Source organism: Trichosurus vulpecula, chromosome 5 (genome assembly GCF_011100635.1).
Source record: "Trichosurus vulpecula isolate mTriVul1 chromosome 5, mTriVul1.pri, whole genome shotgun sequence".
NCBI lineage: Eukaryota > Metazoa > Chordata > Mammalia > Diprotodontia > Phalangeridae > Trichosurus > Trichosurus vulpecula.
This window is the reverse complement of record NC_050577.1, coordinates 49,189,303-49,216,138: the sequence shown is the minus strand read 5'-3', so window position 1 is coordinate 49,216,138 and position 26,836 is coordinate 49,189,303. Positions and strand designations below refer to the sequence as shown.

The window sequence follows — 26,836 nt, the reverse complement described above, 5'->3', positions numbered from 1 at the left end:
AAAAAGATTTTTTCTAGTTAATTAATAATAATAGCTAATGTGTAGCATTCAAAGATTTGCAAATTAATTTACTTATATTATCTCATTTGATCTTCAAAATAATCCTATAAAATAAGTGCTAATACTATCTGTACTTTATAGATTAGGAAACATATTGCAATAAAGTGCCCAAAGCTAGCATCTGCTGCAGCATTTGAACTTAGCTCTTCTTGAATCCAAAACCAATATGCCACATAGCTGCCTCAACCATTCATCCTTCTAATTTTAATTACAATTGCTTTTGTTTACACAAAAACTTTTAAGTGTTATTTATGCAATCACAATTATCCTATTTTATTTTCTGTGATCCTCTATCATTTGTTTGGTCATGAATTCTTCCCTTGACAATAGTTGGGAAAAGTATTTCTTTTTTTATACCTCTAATTTGTTTATGATGTGACTTTTTATATCCAAGTCTATTTGCAACTTGTCTTGGTATATGGTATGAAATGTTAGGCTAAACCTAATTTCTGTCAAATTACTTTTGAATTTTCCCAGAAGTTTCTGTCAAATAGTGACTCATTACTTTAGTAGTTATGGTTTGGGAGTTTATTGAACACTAGGCTACTGAATTTTTTTTTTTTTTTAGGCAATTGGGACCCAGGAATTGGGTCCCACAGCTAGTAAGTGTCTGAGGCTGGATTTGAAGTCAGGTCGTCCTGACTCCAGGGCCAGTGCTCCATGGCTACTGAATTCTTATCATTCTCTTATGTTGTATATCCAGTCTATTCCATTGATTGGCTTTCCTATTTTTTAGCCTGTACCAAATAGTTTTGATGATTATTGCTTTGTAATACAGTTTGAGATCTGAGATCCCTTGGTGCATCTGAACAAAGGCTCCAGTTCACTTTTGTCCTCCTCTGTATAAATCAGTGCTAGCTTTAGTGCAGGGCCCAGTTAGCAGGGCTGGTTTCATAGAATTGCTGCTCATCTCTTAAAAGCCAAGATAACTGAGACTTTATGTGACTGGCAAAGTGGATTAGCACATGCATCCTTGTCTTGAGTAAGTATGTTCTTTATGATTATAGTCCTAATAGTTTGTCACCTGAATCTGACTGTTTTTTGTTCCCTGAGATCCCAAACCAATTTTCTTTAAAGGTCTGTACCACGTGTGTACCCCAAAGAGGTCAAAGAAAAAGGAAAGGAACAATGTGCACAAAAATATTTATAGCAGCTCTTTTTGTGGTGGCAAAGAATTGGAAATTTGAGGAGATGGCCATCATTTGGGGAACAGCTTAACAAGTTTGTTATATGACTGAGATGGAATACTATTGTGCTATAAGAAATAAAGAGCAGGATGGTTTTAGAGAAACCCGGGAAGACTTATGTGAACTGATACAAAGTCAAGTGAGCAGAACCAGGAGAACATTGTACACAGTTACAGCAATATTATAATAATAATCAGCTGTGAAAGAATTAGCTACTCAGATAAATACAATGATCCATGACAATCCCAAAGGGACTCATAATGAAAAAAGCTATCCTTCTCCAGATAGAGAACTGATGAACTCTGAGTGAAGATTGAAGCATATTTTCTTTAACTTTATTTTTGTTGCCTTTTTTCCTTTCATGATGTGACTAATGCAGAAATATGTTTTTCTTGACTTTATATGTATAATAGTTATTGGAATTCTTGCCTTCTCGGTGGATAGGAGAAGGGCAGAAGGAAGGGAGGGAATTTGTAACTGAAAATAAAATTTTTTAAAATGATATAAAGGTTTACCTCATTTAAAATGCTTTTTTTTTTGAACACCCTTCTGACATGATACATGCCTAAGCTTCTGCCATTGAAATTCTAGTCATACAATTCAGTCTTCATTCTACCCTTTAGCCTTGTTTAAAATTTAAATTTCTTCTCTCATATTGACATGTTCCAGCCATTCCTCACATTTAACTACAACCTTTCAGTTTTCCTTAATTCCCCCATTGTTTTTTTTTTACCTTTCTTTAAACATGGAACATCCACCTACCCTCCAAGATTCTCTGAAGTCTTATTGTTATAAAGTTCTTTAGATTCCACCTTCATCTTTGAGGAAATCAAGGAATGAGGGGTTACTAATAAGCATTTGAAAAGCACTTTGCAATTTATGTTTGATCTTCACCACAATCCTGTATTTGTTACAAGTGATGAAACGGAGGCTCAGAATGCTTAAGTGGCATGTTACAAAACTAGCAAGCAATAAAACTGGAACTAAAATCCTGTGCCCTGGCTATTACATGACCCCGCCTTCTAGCCTGTCATCTCTAAGTAGACCTCATATCTTAGGGCATTAACCTTAAAAGCAGACATCCCCATGTAAGGCCACCACGCCACCACAAGCTTACAGAGAACCACCCTGAACTTCAAGACTAAGAAGCCGACACAGCAGCCTCTGTGGTCAGTGGCTGCCACCTATCCTGTCACTGTGCACAGATCATACTTTTCTTTGTTATCAGTTGTTCCCTTCTTCCCATCACACACAGGCATCATCTTTCTTTTTGAATACAAGTGGATGACAGCCATAATAGATAATGATAATTTAAGAGATTGTTCAACCTTTTTTAAACTGCTATGTGCCTTAGAGAACAAAAAGGTTACTGAAGGCAACTACCTGCCCTGCAGAACCTTTAGAGGGCTAAGGGACAAGTAATTATTCACTTGTAGTAAGTGTCTCCTATAAAGTGCTGCTTGCTTCTTACTCTCCACTAACCAAAGTATGGTGGGCCTGAAAGGAGTATTCCTAAGTAAAGATGTGTATATCGTACACGTATGACTGTGTGTGTATATCGTACACGTATGACTGTGTGTGTATATCGTACACGTATGACTGTGTGTGTATATCGTACATGTATGACTGTGTGTGTATATCGTACACGTATGACTGTGTGTGTATATCGTACATGTATGACTGTGTGTGTATATCGTACACGTATGACTGTGTGTGTATATCGTACATGTGTGACTGTAAATGAAAAGACTGCATTTCAGTGACCCTTCATTGTGAGAATTTTTTTTAACTGGCATTCAATATAGTATAGGGGGCACAGTGATGTACGCCTGAGCCCTAGCCTGCCCTCAGATGGCATTGATCTACTATTTCCTCTTCCCACATCTCTTGAGCTGCTGTCACAACTTCAGCCTTTACTGTCACCTCTGCTTCCATCTCTTCAGCTACCATGTCTTCTGTCACCCATCTGAACCAAGGCCTTTCAGACTCTGCCACTTTTTCTGCTATCTCTGTTTCCTCTTTAGCATCCCCTGGACCACCATCACAGCCTCTATTAAACCCTTCATCACCTTCACTACTATATCAGGTACTACTACCAAGCCATCAGTGAGAGGACTAGCATTTATTTTCTTTACTGTGACCTACCTGCGAGTCCCCTTTATTTCTAGGTTGCCTGGCTTCTACAGATTATGAATTTATATTTATCAAAAATATATATACAAGATATTTCAGTCAAAGAGGATTCAATGTATTGAGGTATTTATTTAATCCTGACATTCAAATTTGGGAGAAATACTGTATAGTGGTAGTGCAGATGAGCCAGCCTAAATAATATCTCATTTGTGGTCTCTTTATGGACAGACTAATCCTGTAGCATGGGCTTCTACTGAACACATTTCAGGTAACCTTAAGGTAGTGACTGGAGTTGTTCTTTCATTGGTATAGGGAATTCCTGGGTGAAGAAGCTCCTTCCACCAGTGCAGGTTGGCACCACTTAATAGTCTCAGCTACCTTGAGCACTGAGAAATTAAGGGAATTGTCCAAGGTTACATAAGCCAATATGTGACAGGCAGAATTTGAACTCAGATCTTCCTGGCTCCAAGGCCACTTGTCTTTCAATTGTGCCATACTACTTTTGTTTCCCAAACTAGCTGTTTACTTTGTGATGAATATTTTGGACACAGCAGCTCATGAAACAATGCAGGGAGAAAGGGACATCAACAGAAATAACCATTTCCTAAAGAATTTGTTTAATTGATGTAAATCAGTTGCCAAAACCAGATTAAAGATTCTACAAACAGTCTAAGCCAGGAGATAGTTGATTTCCTTTCCAAGCAGAAAGATGTGAGCACCAAGACAAATAACAACTTTTTGTAAAATCCTATAGAGAAGGATGGTCAAAGATTATGGAGGATATTGCCTCATAAAACATCAAGAAGCAGTGCAAAAAAACCAAGTTTACAGAAAGCTTGATGAGAGATTTCAACTAAAGAAAATAATTCAGAAGGAATTTAAAGATGGTCTGGAAGAACAACATTAAATAGACTAAAATGGAAAAGATCTATAAAAAGTTTGATAACCAGATCTTTTTTCTTCGTCAGTGATGGTGACATCACATTTGTGCTCTTGGTATCTCATTCTCTTTCTTATGTTTTGCCTAAGGAAAGAGTCGGTATATCTGAAAGAGGGCAAGATAACTGTGGTGAAGGAAAATGGGCCTTATTGGATGGATAAGATGAATTGAATTGAATAAGACTGAATTGAAGAGAATTCTCTGTAACCCTCTGGTAATAGAGAAGGGTATGGTGAATGACCCTGCTGCAACACATTACAAATGAGGAATCATGCAAGAAAAGTACTATAAAGAATGTCAGTCAGTCATCAATGAACACAACCTCTATTAAGCACTTACTGTGTGCCAGGTACTGTGCCAGGCTCTAATGACATAAAGCTAAAAGTGAAGAAGTCTCAGCTCTCAAGGATCTTACATTCTCATGGGGGAGACTTGGCTGGGATAAAAGCCAGTCATATGGATAGCCAGTATGCTCCGGTATTATTCCCACATCACCAGTAGAGCGAGAGGCAGGTTATATTGGGTGGATGCCTGAGGCATTCTCAAGATGGGCAGTAAACAAGCATTTATTAACTACCTCCTGTATGTTTTGCACTGGGCAGACATGAATAGGTGGTCATCTATTGGGTGGGAGTCCTTTTATCTGTATGTACTGTTGGGATATTGGACTAAGAGATTCTGTGGCTTTAAGAGGGATAAGGATTCTTTTTAAGCCAACAACTTAATTGTGGTCTTGTGCTACAACTCACCCTTTGCTAGCTCCTAATTCAGTTTAATTCAACTTAGTTCAACATGCATTTATTAATTAATCAGTGAGTATTTACTGAACACTTACTGTGTGCCAGGCACTATGCTATGTGCTAAGAATCTAAAGACAGAAATGAAAACAGTCCATGCGCTTAAAGGTGCACTTACATTTGATCAGAGGGAAAATGTGTACACAGATTCATCAATACAGACAATATAAAATATAAATACAAGGTAATTTTTGGAAGGAAGGAGGAATGCTAACAACTGGGAAGATTAGCAAAGCCTTCTTTTAGGTGGTGGCACTTGAGCCTCCATGGAACTAGCTCTTAAGGACAGTTGAGAGAGCTTTCTAAGCAGGTGCAAAGACACAGAGAAGGTTCGTTGTTATTTAGGTGGAAAGCAGTAAGATCAGTTTGTGTGGAACATAGAGTATGTAAAGGGGGGTAGTGATGTGAAGGCCTACCTTACAGGGTTGTTAGGAGAAAAGTACTTGACCATTCTGTTCATGTGAGCTAGGATTGCTGTTTAACTTAAAAAGACATAGAAAATTACTACTTTATAAATGTGAATTTTGAATTGGGCAAAACAAATGGATAACAGATTATTAAAAGTTCTATTATCTTAATTGTTTTGGTCAGTTTAGAGGCAGAATCTGTGAGTGAACTTTGATAGACAGGTGGCTATGGACACAGTATCCTCCAAGTGCAAATCTTGTAACTATTTCTGGGATTGCATATGTTAGCATTTTTGTAATTGCTTTCTACATGACAAACACAGATGTCAGTAGTGTAGAATATGTTTTTTGAACAAATTAAAATGTTTTCTCTTGATTACGTTAATTTAAAGAGCATTGTTTCAGCATTAAATATTTGCTAAGTTAATGTAATTTCTATTTTTGCTTAGTTCTATAGCTTATGATTTTTCAAATAAAAGGTATTAAGTAAATCAAATGGTGGAATTTCATATTGTTTGCATATGTGTTAGATTTCCCTTCAAGCTTCAAGAAGGAACCCAGATTTTATCTAATCTTTGAATTTCCACTGTTAGAACAGTGCTGTGTCCATAGTACGCACAGAGAAGTAAAATTGCTGCCATTTTTCTGAATCCATGGGAATTCTGGTTTTTATTTTGACCAGCCATCATTTGTAGTTTCTTGTTAGGACTTTTTGTTTGGTTGTTTGGTTTTTTTTTTTTAAGCTCATTTAATAAACAATCAGAATTTACTTGTAACACTGAACAGTGCTTTTCAAATTTCGTGGGGTTGTACAATCTTTCTACATTGTATAATTTAACATAACTTCCTTGAGGAATATTAGAGGACCTAGAACTACCTGTATTACCTTGACCTCTGCAAATTACTTAATCTTTCTGGTGTCCGAGAGTTGGACTAGATGACCTCTAAGGTTATTTCCAGCTCTAAATCCTATGATTATATAACCCTATGGTTTTTTTTTTATTCTGTGGAAGACTTTAAAAATGACTGCTCACTTTTGATTAATTTTCTATGAAAGATAAATTTATATTGATTTAAAACATTTAACAATATAAAGATAACTAGTCATCTTTTAGCATCATGTTTCAGAGCCTCATAAACATGTTCCATAATTACTCAAAAGAGTACATAGGAAAACTGAAGTGAATGAAGAATATCTATTGTCCAAAGATTGATTCACTTGACAACCAGTAAAGCTTGCCTATCAGTTCATATGCTTTAGATACTGCAAATGGAAAGTGAAATTAGCCCATAATTGAACAAAAGAAACAGATGGGGATGAATGGTCTTTGAGAACTAGAATGGTATTTAATGACACCCAATCTTCTCTCTGAATCACAGGCTCATCTTTTTAATTCTAGTATTCCCCCAGTGATGAAGCAAGATTTGAGGTTGTAGAATACCACAGTCACTCAAGATCACCAAATGGCAGTGGAGAAGCCTTCTTAAACATGTTATCAACGAGGAATTGCATAGCAGTGCTGTGATTGTTGTTGGAGAAAGGCTTATGAAAGGAGAAAAGGACTGGTCATGTAGAATGAGAGAGAACAGATGGAAAAGTGTATGTACTCACTTGGTTTTCCATTCAGTGTGAAAAGATTTAAAGAGAGGCCCCCAGCCTATCAGATGGACCACCCCTGCCCCTACTGTGGAGAATTTAGGGAGGATAAGCATGGATAAGTTGTTTTCTGTATTATTGATGGGATTAGCCACATTGTTAAGATTAAAGATTTATTTAAGTATTAAAGCATTCAAGTATTATCCTAAAATTGTTTCTTAGTTTTCCTTTGTATTAGTAGACTTGATATGTATTATAATCTGTAATTTTATAAAAGTGGGTCCTTATTCCAACAATGCAGATTGCAGTCCATCCACACCTCCTCTTCGTATGTAAATATTAAAATAAATAATCAATATGAGGTATTTGGCAAACCTTAGGATTGGCTTCTTGTTAAGACTGGCTTCTCTTAATTTCCTGGCTATCTCACAGGTGCCTGATGCCACCCAGACTAGAAACCAAGACCTAGCCAACTAATGCTTCTAAAAGGAGAACCTGTGAGCCATCCTCATCTTGTATTGTTAACTTCTTTTACCTTCCTTCAGTTCCATTTGTTGGTCATTGAACAGAGACCTCACAACATTGCAGTCACCCTTGAAGCTTGACTCTCCTTCACTCCCCAGACCAGTCAGTTGCTCAGTCTTCCTCATCAGTCTCCTTTCTTCATAGATAGTAGCCACCACCCAAGTTCAGGCCCTCATAGTTTCTAACCTGGAGTATTTCAATAGCTTCCTAATTGGTCTTGCTGCCCCAAATCTTTCCCCTCTCTGATCTGTCATCTGCACAGACATCAGGGATGTCTACATTCTAAAACGTAGATCTGATTACTGTCATTCCTCTGTTAAAAAAAAGAAAAGCTCACTATTGCCTCTGACGTCAAATACAAATTCTTCTGCTAGGTATTTAAAATCCTGCGTTACCTGGCTCCAACCCTCATTTCCAGGCTTATTACATATTATATCACTTCACACATGCCAAACCAGCCTCTTTGCTGTAGGAAATCCAGTATCCTGTGTCTATACCTCTGCACTGACTGACCTGCTTCACTTGACCTTGTCAACTCTCTAGTTTCCTCCAGACCTTATGCTCAAGTGCCATCTCCTACATGAAGCCTTTCCTGTTCCTTCAGCTTTTCTCTCTTACCCTCCCCTCCAAAAATACATGTTTACTTTGTGAACATTTGGTATTTGTATGCATTTTTTAAAAATGTGATTCTTAGAATCCCTGCCCCACTTTTCCATTGCTGATGAAGCAGAAGTGGGATTAGGTAGGACTGAAACCATTTGTTTTATTTCCATGGCTGAAGAATTAATCACCAAGTGGATAGCTACTAGTGATGAACTTCTCTTGACTACACTAGTTGGACCTCATAAAGCAGACATATCTTGTTGCTGGGCCACTCAAACCCTTTTCCGTATGGCTAGAGCCTGCCATGGGCCTGCCGAGCCTGAGTCCTGCTTTCATAGCCTTACATGCACAGCTGAGCTAATCTCTCCTAATGTCCAAGTGCATTTTCTAACCTTGAGAGTATAGAAATGATTTCATTTCTGAGTGTGAATAACAGACAATAATGTATTCATCCTTATTCTAAGTTTTTCTTATTTCATTCTTAAATTTCATTATTCTGGGGGCTCTTAAGAATATGCATAGATATCGTATGATAGTGGCTGCCTTTTGAGATTGAATATTGAGCAGGCCAGATAATCCAAATAAGTTCAGACTAGTTGAATAACATGCAAGTGAGGCAACTGGTCTTGCATCTGTTCCTTAGAGCTACTTTTAGGAATGTTTTTTTTAAAGTTTAGCGTGATTGGTAAGAGGTGGCATGTATTCTGTTACTGTGATAGATGTGATAGAATTTTCTGATTTTTAAAAATTAGGTATTTTTGGTAAATATGACATAATTTTCTTTTGTCTACTACGGATCTCTGTGAAGCACAAATTATGTTCATATATATTCTCCAGTATGTCATAAACCTTTGAATATTACAAGTATTCAAATACTGTTAATATTATTTTGTTCACAACATAAAATAATTTATTACATTGTAAACTGTGTTCAACTTTTATGATTTATAGTTCATACTGTAATGTGCCCCTTAAATTTTTTTATGTACGTAGATGCCACTCATTATGTTCTCTTTCTTGTCTGATGATGACAGAATTCAAATTAGTCACTGGGGGTTTTAGTTTACAAGCTATTTCTGTGAGAGTTTTATTAGCTTTTTCAGCTAATGCTTTGGAAAGTATTCAGATATTGAATGTGTGTATAGTATCATACCCTTCATAATCAAATCTGATTTTAATTTTCTCATGATCTTTTGAAACCAAATGTGGAAATGCTTTTGTGCAGACTCAAGTGTGTGTAAGATAAAGGTGTATTTAGAAAAAAAAAACTTTACCTGTTACTTTATATGTTTAAGATTATATTAACGACGTTGTACTTGATTTATGAAAATACATTGTAGTTCAGGATAGTTTAGCCTTGTAGTAATTCTTGTTCTAGAACTTTAATCTGAGTTAGCTTTAATAGATTCCTGATTAACATGTTATCAAAATTTAATGTAACTCAGTTAAGCCATGGCTTCTTATGCACTTTTACAAAATCACAGGTCAGAGCGTGACTCTTTAAATGTGCCTACCATCGTTAATAATAGTACATAAAGCAGGAGTTATCTTTGTGTTCCAACAGTGTTATAAGGAGATCTTATTACTTTAGGTTTAATACTTGTTTAACATAACTTGATTCATTTGTAATAAATTATATTTATTGACTAGTCTTAAGAATCTTAATACATAACCCAAAACACCTTTTTTTAAAAAAAATATATATTTTCCCACTGTTTTTATACAATTTTATAGGATGGGCAAGACATTCAAATTTGTAAGATAGACAACATTCAATTAGCAAGCATTTATTAAGTAATTATTGTACTTTGTTACAGGTACTAAGTGCTAGGAATACAGAGAAGGGGGTGGGGGGGGGCAGAGTTCCCGACCCCCAGGAATTCACATACCGGTAGGGAAAACAACATGTAAACAGCTGTGTCCAAACAAGATATATAGAGGGCAAATTGGAAATAAGCTCAAAGGAAGGCACTAGCATTGAGAGGGACCAGATAAGATTTCTTGCAGAAGGGATTTTAGTTGAGACTTGAAAGAAGCTGGGGTTGGAGCTGTGGAGGGAGAATATTCTAGGCGTGATAACCAAGGAAAATGCATGGACTTGGGAGATGGAGTGTCTTGCGTGAGGATTTGCAAGGAAACCAGTGTTATTGGTTTACGGATAAGAGTAAGATGTAATAAAACCAGAAGAGTAATGAGATAAATATTATCCAGGGGTCCATTGATTAGGTACTGCAGTCAGTCACCAAGTCAACAGCGGAGAGATAGTTTTCTCCAGAGTTTTATTACACTCAGAGTGCAGGTTCCTCTGTATAAAATAAGTCAGAGAACCCAGAGGATCAGCTTCAGCAGCCTCGTATAGAATGTGAATATATAAGCAGCATGTGGAAGAATTAGAAAAATGGAATTTCATAGAGAGCAAGAGGGGAAGATAAGGATATACATGCTTGGAAACAAATAACAAAAGAGAGAAAATAAAAACACCTGCCAAGTGGTAAAAACAGGAGCTGTGCGTTCTTTCCGAGCCTTGATTCTGCAGGTGTTATGACCTTCCAGTTTCCAAGAACAGTGTCTGAAAGCTCAAAATAGAGGCTGGAGTGGTGTCCTTTTCTCATAATAGTGGTGACAAGAAATTATTCCAATCAGTGTTTCTTTCCTATCACAATCTTTTTCTTATCACAGTGGCAGCAAGAAGCCTGAGCCAGAAATTCTCTAGTCACAGTAAGAATGTGCCAGGTTCTGAAAGGCTTTAAACAACCAGAGAGTTTTATACATGATCCCAGAGGTAATAGACACTCTGTAGTTTACTGACTAGGGGAGTGACGTGGTCAGACCTGTACTTTAGGAAGATCAGTTTGATAGCTAAAAGGAGCTGGACCATGGTGGGCAGAGACTTGAGATAGGGAGACCAACCAGAAAGCTACTACTATTGTAGTCCAGGTTTGAGGTGATGAGAGCGTCCAGAAGGGTGGCGTCAGTGTCAGAGGAGAGAAAGGGGGCATGTATGAGAGATGTTGTAATAGTGGAATCAATAGGACTTGGATTTGGGGAAGTGAGAGAGTGTGAGGATGACACCTACTTTGCAAGCCTCGGTTATTGGGAAGATAATAATAGGAAATTATGAAGAAGGGAGGTTTTGGTGGGGAAAGATAAGGAGTTCCATTTTTGACATATTACATTTAAGATGTCAAGGCATCCAATTCAAGATATCCAGTAGGCAGAGATTCTAGATCAAAAGAAAGTTAGGACTGGATAAGTTAATCTGAGAATCAGCTACATAAAGATAATAATTAAAATCATGAGAGTGGATTATATCATCAAAGGAAATAGTATAGAGGGAAAAGAGAAGGGTGCACAGGACAGAACCTCAGGTGGACACCCATGGTTCGCAGGCATGACCTGGATGAGGATCCATCGAAGGACGCTGGAAAAGAATGATAAGACTGGTTGGAGAACCTCCCGGAGGAAAGGGTGAGCAACAGTGCCTAATGCTGTAAAGGTTAAGAAGGATGAGGACTGAGAAAAAGGCTTTAGGTTTGGCATTTAAGAGATCGCTGGTAACTTTGGAAAGAGCATTTTGAGTCGAATATCATCATATGAGTTCACAGGCGAAACTGCAGAGAATTGAAGAAGAGAGTGAGAGGAAGAGAAATGGAGGTACCAGTTGTAGTCAGCTTTCTCAAGTTGTTTAGCCATGAAAGGGAGGGGAAATATAGGATTGTAGCCAGCAGGGCTGGAAGGATTAAGTGACCAAGTTTTGAGTGAAGGTGAGACATGGACATATTTATAGGCTTCAGGACACATTTGTAGGCTTCAGGAAGTAGCCAGTAAACATGGAGAGATTAAAGCTTAGTAAGAGTGTGGGTATGCTACTGGGGACAATCTGCTGGAGGAGATGGGATAGGATCTTTTGTGCATTTGCTAGGGTTTTGACTTTGACTTTTAAAAATGACCACCTACCTCTTCATGCGAGACAAGAGTGAAGGAGATATAGTGAGGGAAGGCACCTGAGTGATGTGGGAGGAAGAGGGGAGAAGATAGAACTCTAGGCCAATGGCCTCATTTTTTTAATGTAAAATATGAGTCAAGGTTCTCATGTACCTGTCCTGGGGAAAAATAGGGAGAGAAATTTAAACATTCAATTTATGAGACACAGGGAAAATAAAAAGTAATGATAGTAGAATTTGTTAAATGTTGACTAAAATGTTATCTTACCTACATTGGCCTTGTTTTAGCAAAACCACAGACTCCAGTACATTTATACAGTGAATACAATTTTTTCAAACTAATTTTGTTTCATTTGTGATTGGCCAGTAATTATAGAACAAGAAAAATAATGTGTTTTCAATTCAACAAACATTATTAAAGCCTACTATTTATTAAATAAGTGTTGGTGTCCAAAAAACTTAAGAGCAGTCTCCTCCCTCTGGGACTTAGATTTTATTGGTGGGATATAAAATGTAAACATATAGTTTGATAAGGAACACGAACAACTCAGGATCAGGAAAGACTATTTCTATTTGTAAAGAGTCTCAGGCGCATAAATGATCATTGTATGTCTTTCATGAAACCAGTGCTTTTTAGCCAGTGTGAAGAGTGCTCCTTAAAAGGGTGGAATCCTACCCATACTTGAATTGATCTACCAGGGACTTTGTAATAGAGTGGCCTAATTGTAACTGACTTCTGGTGAATTCAGATAGTATTTTTTTTAATTTATTTAATATATTTAGTTTTCAGCATTGATTTTCACAAGAGTTTGAATTACAAATTTTCTCCCCATTTCTACCCTCCCCCCCACTCCAAGATGGCGTGTATTCTGGTTGCCCTGTTCCCCAGTCAACCCTCCCTTCTGTCACCCTACTCCCCTCCCATCCCCTTTTTCCTTCCTTTCTTGTAGGGCAACATAAATTTCTACGCCCCATTGCCTGTGTATCTTATTTTCTAGCTGCATGCAAAAACTTTTTTTTGTTGTTTTTGAACATCTGTTTTTAAAACTTTAAGTTCCAAATTCTCTCCCCTCTTCCCTTCCCACCCACCCTCCCTAAGAAGTCAAGCAATTCAACATAGGCCACATGCGTATCATTATGTATAACCCTTCCACAATACTCATGTTGTGAAAGACTAACTATATTTTGTTCCTTCCTAACCTATCCCCCTTTATCCAGTTTTCTCCCTTTTCGAAAGTGTTTGTTTTTTATTACCTCCTCCCCCATCTGCCCTCCCTTCTATCATTGCCCCCTTTTTTATCTTCTTCCTCCTTCTTTCCTGTGGGGTAAGATACCCAATTGAGTGTGTATGGTATTCCCTCCTCAGGTCAAATCTGATGAGAGCAAGATTTACTCATTCCCCCTCACCTGACTTCTCTTCTCTTCCTACAGAACTGCTTTTTCTTGCCACTTTTATGCAAGATAATTTACCCCATTCTATCTCTCCCTTTCTCCCTCTCTCAATATATTCCTCTCTCATCCCTTAATTTGATTTTATTTCTTTTAGATATCATCCCTTCATCTTCACCTCACCCTGTACCCACTCTCTCTCTCTCTCTCTCTCTCTCTCTCTCTCTCTCTCTCTCTCCATATATATATACACACACACACACACATATATACATACACACACATATACATATATATACATACATATATATATATATATATATATATATATATATATGCATATTCCCTTCAGCTACCCTAATACTGAGGTCTCATGAATCATACACATCATCTTTCCATGTAGGAATGTAAACAAAACAGTTCAACTTTAGTATCAGACAGTGTTTTGAGTCAATAGATCAAATGAGAATGCAAACATTCTTGCTTAGAAGGTGTTAAGGCAGGCCTAGAACCCAACTATAGCCCATTAAATAGGCAAGGAAGTAAGCAAGGGACTGTGACCATTAAACTTCTTGTTTAAAAATATCTGTGTCAGCCAAGCTGAAGGAGTCATCCAAGTTACCTTAATCTCTCTGCCTATTCTTGGCCTCCAATCCGGTTAGCTTTTTCACTAATAGATTTGCCCCAACTACTTAGGTCTGAATGGTATTCTGTGGTGGAGACCAGTATCCTCTGCTGTTATGATTTTATTGGTGTCTTCTTTGCCAGGAACTTGCTCCATCTCGCCTCCTTTGGCTCTGAGGTCAGAAGCTAAGTAGAGAAAAGTAGGTTATACTGCTGGTTGCTTTTCCAATGTGCCAGTTTGGGACTGAGAAATAAAGATGCTTTCATTTCAGTAGCTAGGACTGCTTGCTGCCCCTCTTTCAGGTTTCCTAGTCATGTTTTCAATATGTATGAACAGAGGAACTCTTTCAACGAAGTAATTGATAAAGTTTGTGCCACTTTGTTCACAAGGTTTTTAAGTATAAAAGAATTTTATTCATACAATAAAGGATAGAGAAAGGACTCACATATGAGCCCATTGAGAATCAAAAACCACCTCTTTGTCCGTTCGTCCACCCCCACAAGACCTACCTACCTAGCCCTTGTGACTGTATTGCCTTAGCTGGGACTCAAGCTAAACTGATATTTACTCCTCCACATTAGTCCTTTGTGCTCTAGTGCTATTTCACTCAGACCTTCTCCTGGCTGTTCCCCAACAACCCCGTCGCTCATGACCTCAACTCTTTGACTGTCTCTGATCTCACCCTTTTTTTTTTTTTTTTAGTAATTTATGTTTAGTTTTCAAAATTGACTCCAGTAAGTTTTAAATTTTCTCCCCCTCCCCAAGACAGCATGCAGTCCAATATAGGCTGTACATATACATTCCTATTAAATATAGTTTCACATTAGTCATGTTGTATAGAAGAATTAGAACAGATGGGGTAACCATGAGAAAGAAAAACATAAAACAAAACAAAAAAAAAGAAAATAGTCTACTTTGATCTGCATTCAGACTCCATTATTTCTTTTTCTGGATGCATTTTACATCATGAGTCTTTTGGAATTGTTTTAGGTCCTTGCATTGCTGAGAAGAGCTAAGTCTATCAAAGTCAGTCATCTCACACTGTGACTGTTAACTGTATACAGTGTTCTGGTTCTGCTCATTTCACTCAGCATCAATTCATATAAGTCTTTCCAGGTTTTTCTGAAGTCAGCCTGTTCATCATTTCTTATATAACAATAGTATTCCATTACATTCATATGCCACAACTTGTTCAGCCATTCCCCAGTTGATGAGCTGCTAAAAATATTTTTGTACATGTGGGTCCTTTTCCCATTTTTATGATCTCTTTGGGATACAGCCCTAGAAGTGGTGTCACTGGGTCAAAGGGTATGCACATTTTTGTATCCCTCTGGGCATAGTTCCAAATTGCTGTCCGTAATGGCTAGATCAGTTCACAACTCCACCAACAATGAATTAGTGTTCCAACTTTCCCACATCCTTACCAACATTTATCATTTTCCTGTTTTGTCATGTTAGCCAGTCTGATGGGTGTGATGTACTGACCTCCCCTTCTTGACAGGCTTTTGCTTAAATGTCCACTGCTGTTCCACTGTCTTTTAGCAGATATCTGGTACCAATTACCTTCTCTCAGGGAACCAGCTATAATGTAGCCAGCATGTTACCCTCACAGTGTTAATAGCTCTTTCATGCCTTTGAGGGCTAGGATGCTTCTGACCAGTTTAAACTTTTTTTTCCCAATACTCATACCTGACTGGCCCACCTTCCATGAAAAGTTTCCTATGGTCAGCTGAAAAGACCATATTGGTATACGGTCTCCAGAATGGTTGGATCAGTTCACAACTCCACCAACAGTGAATTAGTGTTCCAAATTCCCACATCCTCTCCAACATTGATCATTTTCCTGTTTTGCCATGTTAGCCAATCTGAAGTAAGTGCCTCTGATTAATAAGTAATCTAGGATTCAAAATGGCACTTCTATCTCTTCATCTATCTTGCATCTCCTTTCTTCTTTGAGGCAGCTGGGCAGGATTATGTTCTTTAACTTGGGCCTTGCTTCAGAGATGACCAAGAGGGAGGACAGAACCTATAACTCCCAGCAACTTGTAACTCAGAATGAACAAGGCAAGACCTCACTAAACATATACTTATTTTAAAATTTTATTCTGACTTAAATTTGGATTTATAACTTCATTGTCCTGAAAAAAAAGGTGGTCTGGATCAGAGAATAGTATTTATAAGTTGTAAGCTACTAGAAATTTGTTAAGGGAACCATTATATTTAAATTTCCTCTCATGCCATGGGGGGGGGCAGTGGTACAGTGCACCCACTCTTGCCCTGTAATCTTTTTTTCAAACCATGCTCATTAGTTTCTCGTTCAGATTTCATGCTACTGTCATTTCTCCTTATTTACTCAGGTGCTCAAATCCCCAGGCCTCATATAGGGAGAAAACTACCAGTTTGCCTCACCTTACCCACCTTTCTCTGTTCCACAGTAAGAGCACATCAACCTTTGAAGTATTTAAAGAGAATTTCCTTTGAAGCACTACAGTTCATCCCATCTTCCTCCATTATTCCACCCTCACAAGTAGAAAAAGATCAGAATTTACATTTTTAACATTCTTCCCAGAGCATGTACTTACTCTCCTAAGGTCCCTTCTGCTTAAAATTCTTTTTTGAGTTGGGCTTTCCCATTCATTAATTTCTAGTAATCTATGGCCATAGAATCAGCTGGCCAGAGCTGCCCAAAATAAATGCATAAAATCTGCTTTAACTAGTTCTTCGTAATGCGAAATGGAAGGGTGGGCTGAGGTAGAGGCTTTTCTTTGGCAGCTTGAGCACTTCAGAGATTATTCCTCTGACTCAGTGTTTGTGTCCTGGGAAAGCCAATGATACTAGCACCCCATCCCCAAAGCCCACAGAATTCATAAGAGAGAAATGCGTTTCTTTACCTAGGCTCTACATCCACCTCCCCTCGTTTCTTGCCACTCTTCCCTGGAACTTTGCGTTTTCTGACTGCTTCCCAGCTTCCTTTGAGCCTGCTCCAGGGCCCTCTCCAGTGCCCCCTCCCTTCTGTGGCCTCCTGAGCCTTCTCCAGTGCTGACCTGTGCCAGGACCATACCTTCTCTATCCCTACTCTGGCACCATGGTCTCCTGACCAGGCTTTGCCACTTCCTGCTCTTGTTTGGCACCTCCTGCCCCTCCCTTCTTGAGATCTCATGCTCTCCTCCATCTTTTCCCAAAGCTTGCACTGTTGCTCATGCCCTTCTTCCTGCTCGTCTTCATTCTCTTCTTTCCCCTGACTTGTCACTGCTGTCCACAAACATGCTTTAGCTTTCATTTGACGTTTCCCTGCCTTTGGACTACTTCTCTCTCTTCTCTTCCCCCACCCCTTTCTGTGTCAAGTGCCAAGAAAGAGGTTTTTTCTTTACTGCCTCTCCTTTCTCACTCCCTCCTTCTCAACGAAGGTTCAGTAATCTGGCTTCCAGCCTCAACACTCTACTGAAACTGCCCATTCAAAAATTACCAGTGACAGTTTAACCTAAATCAGATGTCCTTTTTCAGTCTTCATCCTTCTTGACCTATCTGCAGCTATTATTGCTCTTCACAAAAAAAAATTAATGTAGTTCTAAAATCGACTTGAGGGAGTAGTATGGTGTAGTGGGTAGGGCACTGGATTTAGGTGCCCTATGTGAAGTTATTGAAGAAGAGTCTTTTGAGAAGCCTGTGCTCTCCCCTTTTCTTACTCCTATTGTTGATTGGCTCTATCTTCTTGTGCAGTATTACTTTTAATTAGCATCCTTTTCTGCCCTTGCTTGTCCCCCAGGCTCTATGTTCCTCCACTGTCTTTCTTGGACCTTGAAGCTAGTTTTATTTAAAGGCCTTGACTCACTGTGGTTATGAGATTCTCCCATGACACTGCCATGGGGTTAACTTTAGAAGCTGGGTGGTGCTACCAGGATATCCACCCCTAGGAAACCTCTATGCCATCTTCTTATGGATTTGATATGTATATTATCTATGCTTTTATCCCAACCATTTGTTTTTTTAAAAATATTAAATAGCATGGGGCCAATTACAGATCCCGGATACTCTACTATGGACTTTCTTCTAGGCTGACTTGACTTCTCTTTTGTTCCAGTCATTCAGCCAATTCTGAAATCTGTCAGGGATTCTTAACCTTTTTTTGTATCTTGAGCCCCCTGACAGTCTGGTGAAACCTACAAACCTTTCCAAAATAATATTTTTAAATGCATAAAATAAAATACAAAGCATTACAAGGAAGTCAATTACATTGAAATACACTTATCAAAATATTTGAAAAACAAGTTCTTGGACTCCTGATTTAGAATCCCTGGAGTAAGTATACTATTATTTAGCTCATTTATTTCCATGTGGTCTACAGGAAGGCATGAGAGACATCCCAGGTCTCACCTCAGAGATCATTCTTCTTGATAGTATCTCCATTCTCTTTAAAGTATCCAGAACGGAAATCTTAGAGGCATAAGTTTTCTTGCAATAATGAGTCTCAGAGAAGTTTTGCCCAAAGGTAGTCAGACAAAGAAAACACCTTTGTAAGAAATTATTTTCAAGTAAAAAGGCCTTCCATCCAGGGATTTGTGCACACATAATTAATGTGCCTAAGCCCTAAAAGGTAAATGAGTCAGAAAAAAAGATTGTCCATAAGGCAGGCTGAAGCCACACCTGTGCTTTCATCTGGTCCTATAAGGTGAGTAGTTCTGCTTTAGCTATTTCATTTCTTTTCATATAATGATAAAGTTCTTAGAAGAAAAATGGACCCTTTGCCACAGTGAGTCAGACCTGTATTCCAAATAGCCCAGAATTTCGCTTCTAACAAAGGCATCATAGGCCACGTTACAGAAGGTCATGATCACCTCATATGACTTCACCCTATTTATCAAGGGCATGTCCTAGAAATTCAATTTCATTACTAAAGGGATCTGTAATTTTGTTGGTGAGAATATTCTTTCATGGGCGCACATCAGACCCCTAGCCCCTTCTTCATGCCTTAAAGGAAACTTGTGTTGCTGTGGCAAAAAGCTTCCTCATCCCATTGGTAACTTTGTGATGAGCCTGTCCAAATTTAGGTTTATATAGTCCATCACATATAGGACCAAGTTGTTGAGAACTTCTGAAGCCTTCAAAAATCCACGGTCACTTCTTCATCATGAAGAGGCAGCTACATAGTACTTTGGCAGAGCTCAACATTTCTTCTAATTAAAGTATCCTTTTAAATAATCCTTTGCATCGGAGATGTTTCCACATAAAATTTTAAAATCCTTGATTTAATTCAGTTACAATCATTGTGTAAAAGTAAGGTATGCCTGGAGATGCTATAGCTATACTTCCTGGAAAAAAAAACTGCATTTTTGCAAAGTCAGTTCCTGCAGTTATATTGTAATTTCAGTTGTGTTATCTTTACTTTAGGTGAAGTTTTCGTTGGTAATGACTCCTAATGTTTTAGTCTTTTGTGCCTATGTGCAGTAGTTAATGATCTCCAGTTTTATGTATTTGGGAAGTATGGCAGGAACCTTGCAGCTAAGGCCCTTTATAAAGAGAATTGGTTCCTAAACTTGTTTCCTAAGTCATCTCTCCTATGATTTTCCTAAAGTGGGGCCTGGAGCTTGAGTTATATATAACCTTGTCTATTTATATACTTGTTATCACTCTTGAAACCCTGAGTTTAGCCATTCTTTTAATACTTCACCCTCACAGAATCTTTAGAGAGCTCCTCACAGGGATGGAATGGTTTCAATAACAAGTCATAGTTTTACCTGGCTCCCTTTTGGTTAAGGTGCTAACAATTGGTGAAATGGTCTTTGTTAGTTAACTCTGCTTTCTCCTGGTTTCCCTCTTACCTGACTGTTCTTTCTCATTCCAGCCAGATCACCTAATGGCTCCTGCTAACTAAGCAAGAGTATACCCCAAGGCTAAGTCTCGTTGTTGGATTGATTGGTCTTTAGGTGTAGCTTCTAGGCACCTTTTGCATTTTCTTGATGCAATTTGTTTTTGCCGATGGATCTGACGTACTTACCTTGCCTTAAACCTCCACCACTTTGCCTTTGCACAGGCCTAGTCAGATGCATGGATCATACTCATACCCTCATCTCCGATACTTAGAATCCTTAATTTCCCCAAAGTATAGCTTTTAGGCCCCACCTCCTACGAAGAGGAAGACTTTCTTGATTCCTCGAATTTTAACTTTCTCTGCCTTCTCAAATTAATTTGTATACATATTTTATCCCCTCCCTTTAGTAGAATGTAAGCTTCTTGAGGACAGGGAATATATTTTTTCCTTTTTTTTCTTACTATTCTCTGTCCCCATCCCGTCACCATGTGCCTTGCACATAATAGATACTTAAGTGTTTGTAGAGTCAAATTGCATGTTGAATCATTTTAATATGTAGTGTTGATTTTGTACCTTGGCTTAATAGATTTTTAAAATATGCTTTCAAAAATTTTATCCTTTAATGGGCCAACATCAAATTGCAACACCACATTACAATAAATGCTTCTTAAGCTCCTACTGTGTACAGATCACTATGCTAGTTATTGGATTTATTGCAAAATCTTTGAATGATGTGTCAGAAATTTATTATTTCACTTTATTTGTGATTTATTGTTTAAGCTTACGTTGAAATTCATTTGGAATATATATTATTAATTTTGTAGCATTTTTATCTAGTCATTATTTTGATCTTTTAAGAAGTGAGTCAAAAGCTTTTTTATGACATAACTTATTGGTAATAAAATAGGAAACTTTCTAAATTAATTCTTTTTTTTTTAATGTAGCTTGCCCAGTTTCGGCAAAAGAAAGCTCAGTCTGATGGACAAAATCCTTCCAAGAAGCAGAAAAGGAAGAAAAAATCATCAGCCAGAAAATATGAAGATTCTTCATATACTTCCAATATTGATCAGTCACAGGGTGATGAGTTGTATGTGACTAGTTCTCAGAGGGGAGCATCAGTGACTCCTGAATTCAGTATAATGAGAACTTTACACACTGGAGAAATAATCAAACATGACCAGTCCTACACTGTTGAAGTAAGTATCTAGATTGAAAAAGATTTCTGAATGAAACCTCTGTAATGACAATAACAGTAACATCCCTTATTCAATTTGGTACCATTTAATGTCTTCTTTATTTCTTTAATTTCATAACTAAGTGGTCATACTTAAAAATATGAGTGTCTCTTTTTGTAAAATACAGACACACATTGGATTTTTTTCTTTTCAATTTTATTGATGTTTTTGTTTTTACATAAGATTCCTTTTTCAGATAAGCTAATAGAATCTAAATACACAAATATTCTTTTATTGAAAATATCTACAAAACAAATAATGGTAGAAGAGAAAGTTTTAAAAAACCAGTTCAAGATCATAAATATAATTGAAAACCAGTAAAGTTGTTTGCATCTGTAAAGTTGCTTGCACATTTTTTGTATTTCACAATAGGAGATGGAGTCAGAAATAATTATTTCAATATAGTAAAGTGTCCTATATACTTTTTTTAAAAGAATAATAGTGTTTATTTTGCTTGAAAAAAAAAAGAAATGTGATTTTACAAGGTAGTACATGGGGGAGGGAGTATTTGAGAGACAGAAGAAGATTCAGAGAATTCAGTTTCACCTTCTAGCTTTGTGAGCTGGGGTAAGTCCCGTAACTTGTCAGAACTTCCATTTTCTTATCTTTAAAATTGAGTTTAACTTTGATAATCTCCAAGATCACTTTCATCTCTTAATTCTTTGATCCTATTTGGATATTCATGTTTCTTACATAAACAATACCTAATGTGCTTTCTTTAAAAATTTTTTGCTTTTTATTATAAAATTATCAACAGGGGCAGCTAGGTGGCGCAGTGAGTAGAACACCGGCCCTGGAGTCAGGAGAACCTGAGTTCAAATTCGGCCTCAGACACTTGACACATGTACTAGCTGTGTGACCTTGGGCAAGTCACTTAACCCCAATTGCCCTGCCCAAAAAACAACAACAACAACAAAATAAAATTATCAACAAACATTTTAATATGCAAATGAGAACAAAAAAAGATGATTATATACAAAACCTTGAACTCCTGTTATATACATTTTGTTTTTTTAAAGATATATATTAAATTCACATATAAAAATGGTAACAAAATCATTCTCTGACTCTCTCTGAACCGTTTTTTGTTTTTTTCTGTGTTAATGTACTTTTCATTTGACTACCTTTAGGAAATGACTCTGGTCCTCATTGAAACAGTCATAAAAATAAATGGCACAATTCCTTTAGGAAATGACTCTGGTCCTCATTGAAACAGTCATAAAAATAAATGGCACAATTCCATCTGGTTCCCTTTTTATCTGCTTATTCAAAGACAATATAGGCTAGTGGTTACTTAGAATGGTAAAGAAGACACCTAAGTAGTTTCATACAGGTTGGGACCATTTTTTTCCATCTGATTGTAGCATGAGGCTTGTTGTCAAGGTCATGTACCAACTACAATTACCTCAACTACAGACAAATTGTGTTTAGACCTGAGATCTTTTTCAAATTAGCTGTATTATTATATTAGCTATAAATTTATGACTCATTTGTCTATGTTAGATCCATTGGAGAAATTAAATTTAAGTTAGCATTTTATTAGCTTGATAAAATTATAACATCTTTTTAGATTTAAGTAGCAGTTGAACTAATTTTGCTATAATTTGGATTGTTAAACAGTCTTAATAAGGTTTAAAAAACAAAGTTTAATAGCTAATTAATTACTTATAATTATCATTTTCATTGCCCGAAATAACATATCTCCTTTTCCCCATTGTCATATCTTGAGTGTGTTTGTAGATGTAGCTATAAAAACTTGCATGTAAGAAGAATTTTCCTTGCCCCACTTTTCAGTATCTAGAGCAAAGGCTCTCAAACTTTGTGTTGATTTCAGTAATTTTTTTTCACAGTGTTCTCTAGGCCCCCCAAAAAAATACCCAGCACTTGTTAAGTATTTGCATTATGTGTTAAGTACTTAGTTCCAAACAACTTAATAAGTATTCGTATCCTAACAACTTAGTAGCTATTTGAAAAAATAATACACATAAATTGAAAGAAAAATAGCAGTTTTTTATTTTGTTCTTAAATTACCATAGTTGCTTAAAAATGGGATATGTGTGCCTATTAGGCACAATTTCTCAAACATTGTAATTAGATTTAACTCTACCACCCTCATTTCCTGTGGTGTTTGTCTCCATGTTTCCCTCAGAATTTTAAAATTTCCCTGGGCTTCCCTGTTGCTGTGATTTGAGAACCAAGGATCTGGGGTGTTATCTTTGCAGGTGAAATGGACTGCTAACACTGACTTCTTCCAGGATGTGTGGTGTAAAAGGAGTTAATATTTTCTCCCTAATTCAGTGTAACTGACTCTTCCTAAAATAAACACTTAAGACTTTACATTTATTACAGTATTCTCCTTTCCAGCCTAAAATTCCCCAGATTATCCTCCTGATAGTGGCTATGCCTCTTTGAATTTTAGATATCAGGTTAATAGTAAATGCAGTAGAAATATGTAGTAAACTACACAACTGTTTGTTCTATGGGAAGAGGTAAATTGCCTCATGTTTTGAAGTTGGAGGGTAGTTTATGACCAACCCTGACATGTTTTCAGTTTACAGAGCACTTTGTGTTTAGTTAATATTTCAGTTATATTTTTGCTTGAATACTTTGAAAGATCCATAATTTCATTGGTGCACACATGCCCTTCAAGAATGCTTCTTTTAATCCTTTAGGAATTTAAAAATCCGTTACTGCATAGCCAGCCTTCTCCGCAAAAACCTCTCTATACTTATACTACATACTATATACTATACTATATACTCTATACTTAACTAGCCCATCCTGCAGATGATATTCCCATGTGTGCTTACCATCAAGATAAAACCAACTCAAGGTTGTTCTCTACGGGCAAAACCTTCAAGAATCCTATGTTATTTCTGTGCCACAGTGAGGCATTTTTGTGCATCTTCACTGAAGGCAGGCATACTTAGTCCATGGGAATACCCCAAGCACATATATGCTCATTATTTGATAGTTACAATACACCTTTATACTGCACATTGCATACTACCCAAAGCCTTTTAAAAGAGTTTGAAGGCAGCTTAAAGTCATTCTTGTTCCTGAAAAGTAGCTTAAGGATCATTTAGTCATAGGTTCATAATTATAGTTCGTTGGCACTGTATCAACCAACCCAACAAATCCTGTAGACATATAGTCAGTGTTTCAGTGCTTTGAACTGCCATCAGTCATACATGTAGAACAAGAAAAGATCTTAGATGTTATCTAGTCCCTTGCCTTGATTATATAGATAAGAAAGATGAGACCCATAGAGGTGCTATGATTTGTGGTGGTCAGTGCTGGAATCTTTTCAGCTCCTCAGATTATACTAGAGAGTCTTGAAAGACTTCCATGAGCTGATGCGCTCTCTCTCGCTCGCTCTCTCTCTCTCTCTCTCTCTTTCTTTCTCTCGCTCCCTCTCTCTCTCGCTCTCTCTCTATCTCTCTCTGTCTCTGTCTCAGTCTCAGCTGTGGTTCCCAATTAATTCAGTCAAGGAAAATGTTGATAATTTCTTTTGTTAACACTTTGTAATTTGAACACCAGTTAATGGCAATTTTAGACAACTTCCCTGTTCAAACATACAAGTCTATACAATACAAAAATGTTCATTTGAGGGTGGGAGGGCTATAAAGAAAGGCTTCATTTAGGAGGTGGCACTTGAGCTATACTTGGAAGAAAACCAGGAATCCTAGGAGGCCTAAGAGACAGCCTCCACACAGGTGCAGAGGCTGGAGGTGGGGGTAGCAAGAAGGCCACTTTGACTGGACTGAGATGGGCAAAAGCAAGTGGTGCATAATGGGCCTTAGAAGATGGAAGGGGGTAGAGCTACAAAGGGCTGAAATGACCAGGAACTCAGTTTGTATTTGATACCAGAGGTAGGAGGGAGCCATAGGGAGCCCTGTCCTTTGGAGAGCACTTTGACAGCTGTGTAGAAGATGGATTGGCAAGGGGAGAGGCTTGGAGCAGGGAAACCAATTAGGAGGCTCTTCTGTTAGAAGAAGTTGTTTACTTTTTTCAAGTTTCCTTTGGAGTCTAGAAGTTTCAGTGCTAGAACAGGGAATATTTTGGCATACTAGATTTCATCAGTGTAAGGAATAAACTTTCTCCAGATATCTGAGTTAAATAGGTAAACTGTAGGGAATTATCTGAGGTATATTGAAGTTAGTAGTCACACCATTATTAATGTGTCAGAAGCAGCAATTGAACCCAGGTCTTTCTGGTCTTGAGACCAGTTCATTCCCCTTTGAAGTTTCAGATATGGGTATACTGACAATGTTGTCCTCTTCTGAATTTGGGCCTTGATCTTCCCTGTCCCCATAATAAGAATCTATGGTCATTGTCCATTTCTGCTTTTTGCTCATGGTATTTGCCTATTTCCTGGCTTTTAAAGTTGACCTCTCCTGCTGGTGCACGGCGGGTTGATCCAAGCTTCGTGTGCTGGGGCCTCAGGTGCTGGCAGCTGGAGGCTATAGGGGTCTGGCAGCTTACCTGGTGCTGAGCTGGGGTCAGCAATACTGGAGCTCTGGGGGGAGGGAAGGGAATCTGGCCCCTGGAGGACACCTGCTCTCCTGGGCTTCTTTAAAGCACTCAAATATTTGGCTGCTGGAGGATGTCTGCCAGCCTGGAGCTGTGCCTCCTGGAGTTGTGCTGAAGCACCAAGAGATTTGGCTGCTGGAGAACGCTGGCAAGGTGGTGGTGTCTACCGGTTCCCCTGCCTGTGCTGAGGCACTCAGGGGTCCTGGTGTTGGTGCTTGTCTGCTCCACTGCCCTGGGGCTCAGGATCTCCCCCGGTTTGCTGAGGTGGCACTTGCTACTGGCTTGCTGGGGTGCCTCCCTATACTGCTTCCCCCTCCCACAGAGCAAAAGGGGCCTTTCCCGTTAATCCCCTAAGCTTCCTGGGATACAAGACTGCTGCACCCTGTCTTTCTACTGGCTCAGCTATTCCAGGGTTTTTCCTGGGGTGATATTTTCTGGGCTTTCAGAGGTCAATAAGGGAGAGTGAGAGTCCCAGAGTTCTGATATTTTTTACTCAGAAGTTACCTGTCTTTTGACAAAATGAACCATTTTGTCCAACCATTTTCCCCAACCCAGCCAGTTACTCCAAAATTATCTCAAAAAAAACTGCTAAAAATCTTTAAACTTTATTTAGCAAATTACACAGATACGGTCAGGGAAAACCAAGAAATGGGAAACCTGTGGGGGGTTTTGTACATTTTACTACAATATGAATAAGAGATATGGAGGAGTGAAAGGAATATGCAGCAGAAAAATATTTAAATGTGTACTTGACAGCTATTTTATTGGGTAGCAAATGGATCCCCAGATAAGACTGTGGTCAGATGTCGTATGACCATTCCATTTCCCCACATGAATGTGAGCACACTCCAAAGCCAAGGTTGTTTAGGAGTTTTCTGAGAAATACATATAAGGCATGGCTATAAAGTAATGATACTGGGGGTGGGAGGGTTGGGTTTTTTTTTTAATTGTACCACCACAGCTTCTATATCCAAATGAGAATTCCTTTTTAGAGTAGTCACTTTGGGAGATTATAAACTGAGTTAAATTTTGTTTTCCTTGTTTAAAAGGAA

The 26,836-nt window shown here is 38.0% G+C and overlaps 1 protein-coding gene across 1 annotated transcript in view; it reads left to right on the top strand.

The window, feature by feature from the left end:
* Positions 1–26,836, top strand: part of AKAP9 (A-kinase anchoring protein 9) — a 175,197-nt gene that overhangs the window by 10,102 nt on the left and 138,259 nt on the right. The window contains exon 2 of the mRNA XM_036759124.1: positions 20,961–21,212. Within this exon, the coding sequence (XP_036615019.1) occupies positions 20,961–21,212 (252 nt within the window). The remainder of the gene's footprint in view (positions 1–20,960; positions 21,213–26,836) is intronic.